The sequence below is a fragment of the Scylla paramamosain genome, chromosome 48 (genome assembly GCF_035594125.1).
Source record: "Scylla paramamosain isolate STU-SP2022 chromosome 48, ASM3559412v1, whole genome shotgun sequence".
Lineage (NCBI taxonomy): Eukaryota > Metazoa > Arthropoda > Malacostraca > Decapoda > Portunidae > Scylla > Scylla paramamosain.
Window position 1 is genome coordinate 3,494,363 of NC_087198.1, and position 10,000 is coordinate 3,504,362.

At 44.2% G+C, this 10,000-nt stretch overlaps 1 protein-coding gene across 7 annotated transcripts in view; it reads right to left on the reverse strand.

Annotated features, from left to right (window-relative positions):
• Positions 1 to 2,392: 2,392 nt before the first annotated feature.
• Positions 2,393 to 10,000, reverse strand: part of LOC135095162 (RB1-inducible coiled-coil protein 1-like) — a 23,078-nt gene continuing 15,470 nt past the window's right edge. For all 7 annotated transcript variants that reach the window (XM_063995948.1, XM_063995947.1, XM_063995951.1 and 4 more), the window contains 7 exons: positions 9,924 to 10,000; positions 9,656 to 9,807; positions 9,215 to 9,398; positions 8,200 to 8,397; positions 7,985 to 8,095; positions 4,337 to 4,506; positions 2,393 to 3,906 (listed from right to left, as the gene is read on the reverse strand). The exon at positions 9,924 to 10,000 is cut by the window's right edge and continues 88 nt beyond it. Coding sequence is in view for 1 of the 7 variants with exons in the window: in XM_063995945.1 (XP_063852015.1) it covers positions 4,339 to 4,506; positions 7,985 to 8,095; positions 8,200 to 8,397; positions 9,215 to 9,398; positions 9,656 to 9,807; positions 9,924 to 10,000 (890 nt within the window). In the remaining 6 variants the exon portion in view is untranslated. The remainder of the gene's footprint in view (positions 3,907 to 4,336; positions 4,507 to 7,984; positions 8,096 to 8,199; positions 8,398 to 9,214; positions 9,399 to 9,655; positions 9,808 to 9,923) is intronic.

Genomic DNA, 10,000 nt, shown 5'->3' on the forward strand with positions numbered 1-10,000 from the left:
TCTGCCCCAATCAGAAATTTTAGAAAGATCAGAAGTCAGGCGTTCTGTGGCTTCCCTGCGTGATATGTTTACCTCCTGAAGGGTTGGACGTCTATGAAAAGACGTGGAAAAGTGCAGGGTGGTATCATCAGCATAGGAGTGGATAGGACAAGAAGTTTGGTTTAGAAGATCATTAATGAATAATAAGAAGAGAGTGGGTGACAGGACAGAACCCTGAGGAACACCACTGTTAATAGATTTAGGAGAAGAACAGTGACCGTCTACCACAGCAGCAATAGAACGGTCAGAAAGGAAACTTGAGATGAAGTTACAGAGAGAAGGATAGAAACCGTAGGAGGGTAGTTTGGAAATCAAAGCTTTGTGCCAGACTCTATCAAAGGCTTTTGATATGTCCAAGGCAACAGCAAAAGTTTCACCAAAGTCTCTAAAAGAGGATGACCAAGACTCAGTAAGGAAAGCCAGAAGATCACCAGTAGAGCGGCCTTGACGGAACCCATACTGGCGATCAGATAGAAGGTTGTGAAGTGATAGATGTTTAAGAATCTTCCTGTTGAGGATAGATTCAAAAACTTTAGATAAGCAGGAAATTAAAGCAATAGGACGGTAGTTTGAGGGATTAGAGCGGTCACCCTTTTTAGGAACAGGTTGAATGTAGGCAAACTTCCAGCAAGAAGGAAAGGTAGATGTTGACAGACAGAGCTGAAAGAGTTTGACTAGGCAAGGTGCAAGCACGGAGGCACAGTTTCGGAGAACAATAGGAGGGACCCCATCAGGTCCATAAGCCTTCTGAGGGTTTAGGCCAGCGAGGGCATGGAAAACATCATTACGAAGAATTTTAATACGAGGCATGAAGTAGTCAGAGGGTGGAGGAGAGGGAGGAACAAGCCCAGAATTGTCCAAGGTAGAGTTTTTAGCAAAGGTTTGAGCAAAGAGTTCAGCTTTAGAAATAGATGTGATAGCAGTGGTGCCATCTGGTTGAAGTAGAGGAGGGAAAGAAGAAGAAGCAAAGTTATTGGAGATATTTTTGGCTAGATGCCAGAAATCACGAGGGGAGTTAGATCTTGAAAGGTTTTGACATTTTCTGTTAATGAAGGAGTTTTTGGCTAGTTGGAGAACAGACTTGGCATGGTTCCGGGCAGAAATATAAAGTGCATGAGATTCTGGTGAAGGAAGGCTTAAGTACCTTTTGTGGGCCACCTCTCTATCATGTATAGCACGAGAACAAGCTGTGTTAAACCAAGGTTTAGAAGGTTTAGGACGAGAAAAAGAGTGAGGAATGTACGCCTCCATGCCAGACACTATCATCTCTGTTATGCGCTCAGCACACAAAGACGGGTCTCTGACACGGAAGCAGTAGTCATTCCAAGGAAAATCAGCAAAATACCTCCTCAGGTCCCCCCAACTAGCAGAGGCAAAACGCCAGAGGCACCTTCGCTTAGGGGGATCCTGAGGAGGGATTGGAGTGATAGGACAAGATAAAGATATGAGATTGTGATCGGAGGAGCCCAACGGAGAAGAAAGGGTGACAGCATAAGCAGAAGGATTAGAGGTCAGGAAAAGGTCAAGAATGTTGGGCGTATCTCCAAGACGGTCAGGAATACGAGTAGGGTGTTGCACCAATTGCTCTAGGTCATGGAGGATAGCAAAGTTGTAGGCTAGTTCACCAGGATGGTCAGTGAAGGGAGAGGAAAGCCAAAGCTGGTGGTGAACATTGAAGTCTCCAAGAATGGAGATCTCTGCAAAAGGGAAGAGGGTCAGAATGTGCTCCACTTTGGAAGTTAAGTAGTCAAAGAATTTCTTATAGTCAGAGGAGTTAGGAGAGAGGTATACAGCACAGATAAATTTAGTATGAGAATGACTCTGTAGTCGTAGCCAGATGGTGGAAAACTCGGAAGATTCAAGAGCGTGGGCACGAGAGCAGGTTAAGTCATTGCGCACATAAACGCAGCATCCAGCTTTGGATCGAAAATGAGGATAGAGAAAGTAGGAGGGAACAGAAAAGGGGCTACTGTCAGTTGCCTCAGACACCTGAGTTTCAGTGAGGAAAAGAAGATGAGGTTTAGAAGAGGAGAGGTGGTGTTCTACAGATTGAAAATTAGATCTTAGACCGCGAATGTTGCAGAAGTTAATGGAGAAAAAGTTGAGGGGGTGTCAAGACACTTAGGGTCGTCGACGGAAAGGCAGTCCGACCTGGGGACATTTATGGTCCCCTCCCCAGATGGGGACTCCGAGGTTGGTGTAGGAGTCGCCATGATTTTAAAATTTTTTGAGTGAAGGGTGTGTGTGTTATTAGGTGCTTGTAGTTTTGTGTGGAGGAAGAGAGTTGTCTTTAGAGGGCAGGCTGTGACTACCCCCTTGTGTTGTGAGACACAAAGGGAAACGTTCAGTGAGGTCACAGCTGGGTTTAATGATAAGTTCACAGCACCCCCTGAACAGTGCTTTAGACCTCACTGGGAGTAATTATCGTTTCGGCAGGTGTCTACTGACAAGGGTGACTATATACATACATAAATACCTTAAAATTATTGCTATCATTATTATTACTATGCTAACACCAGCCTCAGTTTTTCTTCAGTTCCCCTAAAGATGTGACAGAGTGAGGATGTGGCTTCTGTATCAAGTAATATGGACACAGACTATTCTCAGCATTGTATCTAACAGGAGAAACACTTTGCTGCATTACTGACAGGAGAAACACTCTTTTAAAAGGCTGTAATTGAAGTGATGTGAGTTTTCAAGGGTGTTTTTACAGTTGCAGTGACAGATTAACAACATTTCTGCATTACTGACAGGAGAAACACTCTTTTGAAAGGCTCTAATTGAAGTGATGCAGGTTTTCTAGGGTGTTTTTACAGTTGTAGTGATAGATTAACAACATTTCTGCATTACTGACAGGAGAAACACTCTTTTAAAAGGCTGTAGTTGAAGTGATGCAGGTTTTCAAGGGTGTTTTTACAGTTGCAGTGACAGATTAACAACATTTCTGCATTACTGACAGGAGAAACACTCTTTTAAAAGGCTGTAGTTGAAGTGATGCAGGTTTTCAAGGGTGTTTTTACAGTTGCAGTGACAGATTAACAACATTTCTGCATTACTGACATGAGAAACACTCTTTTAAAATGCTCTAGCTGAAGTGACGCAGGTTTTCAAGGGTGTTTTTATGGTTCCAGTGACAGATTAACATTTCTGTATTATTAACAGAAGAAACACTCTTTTAAAAGGCTCTAGTTGAAGTGATGCATGTTTTCAAGGGTGTTCATTTCTGCATTAATGACAGGAGAAACACTCTTTTAAAAGGCTCAACTTAAAGTGATGTGGGTTTTCAAGGGTGTTTTTATGGTTCTAGCAACAGATTAACAACATTTCTGCAACAGATTAACAACATTTCTGCGACAGATTAACAACATTTCTGCGACAGATCAACAACATTTCTGCATTACTGACAGGAGAAACACTCTTTTAAAATGCTCTAACTGAAGTGACCTGTGTTTTCAAGGGTGTTCATTTCTGCATTAATGACAGGAGAAACACTCTTTTAAAATGCAGGTTTTCAAGGGTGTTTTTATGGTTCCAGTGACAGATTAACAACATTTGTGTAGGAGAAACACTCTTGAGAACCCAGCTAAACATCCCTGTGGCCTTGCAAAACAGTGGCAGTTACAAAGCACAGTGATTCAGAAGAGAGACACTGGTAAACCTAACCTAACGTACCAAATTCTCTCTTGTGTCTTCATTAACAGTCGTTGAGGCTGTGGAGGCCGTCATGTCGGTGGCAGCAGCAGCAGCGATGGCGGTGGTGGCAGTGGTGGTGGTGGTGCTCTGCTGCGTCACAAATGAAAACCGTTTTGCTCTTGCCAGTTCAGTTTCCAAATTTCTGACTTTTTTCTGCAGTGAGGTGATCTGATTCTGAGAGAGAGAGAGAGAGAGAGAGAGGGAGAGGACAATGTGTGAGTGTGTCTGTTGACAGTGAACAGCACTTGGTGAAACACACTCAAAACACACTCAAAACACCCAAAACACACTCAAAACACACCCAAACACACTCAAACATACTCAAACACACCAAAACACATCCAAACACACTCAAAACACACCCAAACACACCCAAACACACTCAAACATACTCAAACACACCAAAACACACCCAAACACACTCAAAACACACCCAAACACACTCAAAACACACCAAAAACACACCAAAACACACTCAAACATACTCAAACACACCAAAACACACCAAAACACACCCAAATACACTCAAAACACACCCAAACACACTCAAAACACACCAAAACACACCAAAACACACTCAAACATACTCAAACACATCTCTTACCTTCAATTCAACATTTTCTTGCAATATGTCCTCCAACATTTTTCCCTTCCTCCTCCTCCTCCTCTTCTTCTGTCACACTCATCTGTTAGAAGCTGAATCCTAATCTTCAAATCTTCAATAACCCTTTCTTTGTCCTGCGCCAAAGCTTTCACTGCTTCTGCAAACTCCATCTATAAGCAAAAAATAAATAAATAAATAAAATAAGAAATAAATAAATAAATAAATTAGTATTACCATAGAAATCCAGTTTAAGGAATTGCAAAGGTCACAAGGTCAATACAGAGCAAGACAGAAGACAGGAAGGTCAAGAAACAAGATTAAGCTTGAAATGGTTCGGTTTGATACACAGACATGAAGAAATGATATTATGAATATTATTGAAGAGTATAACAATATCACTACCCAAGATATATATATATTTTTTTTTTAAGATTTATTAAAGTTCATTATTTCATTATTGTTGATATGTGAATGACTGCTATTAATTAAGGAAATAATGATGGAATTAATTAGTCTTGTCAGGGTTCTCTCTCTCTCTCTCTCTCTCTCTCTCTCTCTCTCTCTCTCTCTCTCTCTCTCTCTCTCTCTCTCTCTCTCTCTCTCTCTCTCTCTCTCTGTGACTGTATTAAGCTTTAAGGCAGTTTTTGTGTGTGTGGCAGTGTTTGTGTGTGTGTGGCAGTGTTTTGATGTGTGTGGCAGTGTTTTGATGTGTGTGGCAGTGTTTTGATATGTGTGGCAGTGTTTTCAGTGTGTACAGCAATATCTGGGTGTGTGTGGCAATGTCTGGGTATGTGTGGCAGTGCTTGGGTGTGTGTGGCAGCGTCTGGGTGTGTGTGGCAGTGTCTGGGTGTGTGTGGCAGTGTCTGGGTGTGTGTGGCAGTGTTTGGGTGTGTGTGGCAGTGTTTGGGTGTGTGTGGCAGTGTCTGGGTGTGTGTGGCAGTGTTTGGGTGTGTGTGGCAGTGTCTGGGTGTGTGTGGCAGAGTCTGGGTGTGTGTGGCAGTGTCTGGGTGTGTGTGGCAGTGTTTGGGTGTGTGTGGCAGTATTTGGGTGTGTGTGGCAGTGTTTGGGTGTGTGTGGCAGTGTCTGGGTGTGTGTGGCACTGTTTGGGTGTGTGTGGCAGTGTCTTGGTGTGTGTGGCAGTGTTTGGGTGTGTGTGGCAGTGTCTGGGTGTGTGTGGCAGTGTCTGGGTGTGTGTGGCAGTGTCTGGGTGTGTGTGGCAGTGTCTGGGTGTGTGTGGCAGTTTTTTTTTTTTTTATGTAGGAAGGATACTGGCCAAGGGCAACAAAAATCTAATAAAAAAAAAAAATGCCCACTGAAATACCAGTCCCATAAAAGGGTCAAAGTAGTGGTCAAAAATTGGTGGATACGAGTAAGTGTCTTGAAACCTCCATCTTGAAGGAATTCAAGTCATAGGAAGGTGGAAATACAGAAGCAGGCAGGGAGTTCCAGAGTTTACCAGAGAAAGGGATGAATGATTGAGAATACTGGTTAACTCTTGCGTTAGAGAGGTGGACAGAATAGGGGTGAGAGAAAGAAGAAAGTCTTGTGCAGCGAGGCTGCGGAAGGAGGGGAGGCATGCAGTTAGCAAGATCAGAAGAGCAGTTGGCATGAAAATAGTGGTAGAAGACAGGTAGATATACAACATTGCAGCAGTGAGAGAGGAGCTGAAGACAGTCAGTTAGAGAAGAGGAGTTGATGAGATGAAAAGCTTTTGATTCCACCCTGTCTAGAAGAGCAGTATGAGTGGAACCCCCCAGACATGTGAAGCATACTCCATACATGGATGGATAAGGCCCTTGTACAGAGTTAGCAGCTGGGGGGTGAGAAAAACTGGCGGAGACGTCTCAGAACACCTAACTTCATAGAAGCTGTTTTAGCTAGTTCAGATTATAAGTAAAGGACAGACCGAGGATGTTCAGTGTAGAAGAGGGGGACAGTTGAGTGTCATTGAAGAAGAGGGGATAGTTGTCTGGAAGGTTGTGTCGAGTTGATAGATGGAGGAATTGAGTTTTTGAGGCATTGAACAATACCAAGTTTGCTCTGCCCCAATCAGAAATTTTAGAAAGATCAGAAGTCAGGCGTTCTGTGGCTTCCCTGCATGATATGTTTACCTCCTGAAGGGTTGGACGTCTATGAAAAGACGTGGAAAAGTGCAGGGTGGTATCATCAGCGTATGAGTGGATAGGACAAGAAGTTTGGTTTAGAAGATCATTAATGAATAATAAGAAGAGAGTGGGTGACAGGACAAAACCCTGAGGAACACCACTGTTAATAGATTTAGGAGAAGAACAGTGACCGTCTACCACAGCAGCAATAGAACGGTCAGAAAGGAAACTTGAGATGAAGTTACAGAGAGAAGGATAGAAACCGTGGGAGGGTAGTTTGGAAATCAAAGCTTTGTGCCAGACTCTATCAAAAGCTTTTGATATGTCCAAGGCAACAGCAAAAGTTTCACCAAAGTCTCTAAGAGAGGATGACCAAGACTCAGTAAGGAAAGCCAGAAGATCACCAGTAGAGCGGCCTTGACGGAACCCATACTGGCAATCAGATAGAAGGTTGTGAAGTGATAGATGTTTAAGAATCTTCCTGTTGAGGATAGATTCAAAAACTTTAGATAGGCAGGAAATTAAAGCATTAGGACGGTAGTTTGAGGGATTAGAGCGGTCACCCTTTTTAGAAACAGGTTGAATGTAGGCAAACTTCCAGCAAGAAGGAAAGGTAGATGTTGACAGACAGAGCTGAAAGAGTTTGACTAGCAAAGTGCAAGCACGGAGGCACAGTTTCGGAGAACAATAGGAGGGACCCCATCAGGTCCATAAGCCTTCCGAGGGTTTAGGCCAGCGAGGGCATGGAAAACATCATTGCGAAGAATTTTAATACGTGGCATGAAGTAGTCAGAGGGTGGAGGAGAGGGAGGAACAAGCCCAGAATCATCCAAGGTAGAGTTTTTAGCAAAGGTTTGAGCAAAGAGTTCAGCTTTAGAAATAGATGTTATAGCAGTGGTGCCATCTGGTTGAAGTTTGGGTGTGTGTGGCAGTGTTTGGGTGTGTGTGGCAGTGTCTGGGTGTGTTTGGCAGTGTGTGGGTGTGTGTGGCAGTGTCTGGGTGTGTGTGGCAGTGTCTGGGTGTGTGTGGCAGTGTCTGGGTGTGTGTGGCAGTGTCTGGGTGTGTGTGGCAGTGTCTGGGTGTGTGTGGCAGTGTTTGGGTGTGTGTGGCAGTGTCTGGGTGTGTGTGGCAGTGTCTGTATTGACTTGATTGAAGGTTTCTGTGGTTTACTCACATCACACTAATTCAAATCAAGTGTTGGTGGTGCAGGTGTGAGCAACAGCCAGGTAGAGGAGGGACACAGTTTTTGGGCATTTTCAGATGTGTAAGTGTGTAATGTGTTATGTTTTCAGGTGTGTAAATGTGTTTTTCATGTGTAGATAGCTTGGGTTTGTGTTTCTGTCTGTGTATTGTGTCGTTCTGGTGTTGAATTTGTTGTTGTCTTGTGTTTTGTTCATGTTTTTCTTCATTCCTCTGTGTGTTTCTTTCCCCCGTCTCCTGCCTGTCCTTCACAACAAACGTCGTTCTTTTCTTGCACCAATTACCATCCAATCATTGTTTTTAATCCTTACATTCTCTCTTTCCCTCTCTCTGTCTGTCTTACCTGTTTTTCGTCATCTAATTTCCTCCTTTCTTCCTCTCTTACACTTCCAATTCTCTCTTCAATCTCTATCTCTCTCTCTTTCATCAGTTCCTCTCTCAGTCTGTCCAGGCCCTGAGCAATTAAAGAGAGGCATTAGAGTAAGACAGAACATTTCCAGTGTGAATTGTGGGTGTCCTCTCCCTCTTTCTCTCTTTGTCTCTTTCTCTCCCTCTCACCTCCCATCTGTTGAGAGAGGAGGGTGGGGAGGAGGGCGGGTGCTCCTCGCTGGGACTTGAAGAGAAAGGCAGGCTAGTGGGGGAGGTGCTGGTGGTGGCTGTCGTCGTTGTCATCATTCTAAATCTAGACCTTATGTTTTCAACCTCCAGCCTGTGTCTCTTTCTCTCCTCCTCCAGTTCCCTTCGGCCTTCCTCCACCTGAAGTAGTAGTAGTAGTAGTTGTAGTAGTAGTAGTAGTAGTAGTAGTTAGTGTTTTGGTACAGGGGACATGACAAGGGTGACTAAGAGGGGGTCTGGTGGGGGTCTTCAAGTGGCACAGGGGACATGACAAGGGTGACTAAGAGGGGGTCTGGTGGGGGGTCTTCAAGTGGCACAGGGGACATGACAAGGGTGACTAAGAGGGGGTCTGGTGGGGGTCTTCAAGTGGCACAGGGGACATGACAAGGGTGACTAAGAGGGGGTCTGGTGGGGGTCTTTAAGTGGCACAGGGGACATGACAAGGGTGACTAAGAGGGGGTCTGGTGGGGGTCTTCAAGTGGCACAGGGGACATGACAAGGGTGACATTAGCAGAATCATCAACAGTATTAAGGGCAGGACAAGAAGTGATACGTTCAAGGTTGATAAAGTTATTATTTATGAGAGATGGGAATGAAATGGCTTTAAATAAGGTAGTGGGTGAACTAAGTAACAAGGATGTGAGTGTTGAGTCGTCAGGGAGCTCTGAAAGATGACTGGACAGGTGTATGGATGGGAATGACAGGTGGAAGCAGGTGGAAGCAGGTGGAAGCAGGCAGGTGTGTTATGTACAGGGCCTGCCACATGTTGCTCCTGGCTTGTTGCACTGCCCTCGTGTTGCTGTGGCAGTGCTGGGAGTGGAGACTTGGGCTGTCACACAACTGCAAATGGTGATGCACACACAACCAAACAAAACTTGAATAATTCCCGACTCAAAATTTTCCCGACTCAAAATTTTCCCGACTCAAAAGTTTTCCTGACTCAAAAACTTTTCCTTACAACAAGAGCAAGTTTCCTCTGCACTTCCTCTTCCTTCTCCTTCTCCCAGTGTCTCCTCTCATCCTCCAGAAATTCTTGTCTTTCTCTCTTCTTTTCTTCTTCTTTCCTATGCAAATCTTTCTTCCACTCAGCTCTGATCTTGTTCCCTTCTTGTTCCACTGTTTCCTCCTTCTCCTGCCTCAACCTACGAGAGAGAGAGAGAGAGAGAGAGAGAGAGAGAGAGAGAGAGAGAGAGAGAGAGAGAGAGAGAGAGAGAGAGAGAGAGAGAGAGAGAGAGAGAGAGAGAGAGAGAGAGAGAGAGAGAGAGAGAGAGAGAATAAAAAAAATGACAAAAGAATTATATTGTACCATTAAATCACACACACACACACACACACACACACACACACACACACACACACACACACACACACACACACACACACACACACACACACAGACCTTTCCAGCAGCTCTGCCTTCAAAATTTCCAGTGCATTTCTTTCCCTCTCTACAAAACTTGTTTCCAAAATCTTTACAATTCTTTCTTTTTCTTGCTGAAGTTGCTCCCTTACTTTCTCCTCCACTCTTCCCTCTAGGCCGGCCACCAGTGTCTGTGGGAAGAGGAGGAGGAGAAGGAGGAGGAGGAGGTGTATAGCAGTGGTGAGCAAAAGAGAAATGAACAACAACAATAGCAATCAAAATGAGAGAGAGAGAGAGAGAGCCTTACCTCCTTCACTGTTCCTAACTGCTGTCTTAACTCTTCCATCTCCAGTTCATGTTCTAGAGTAGCTTGCTTCATCTTCT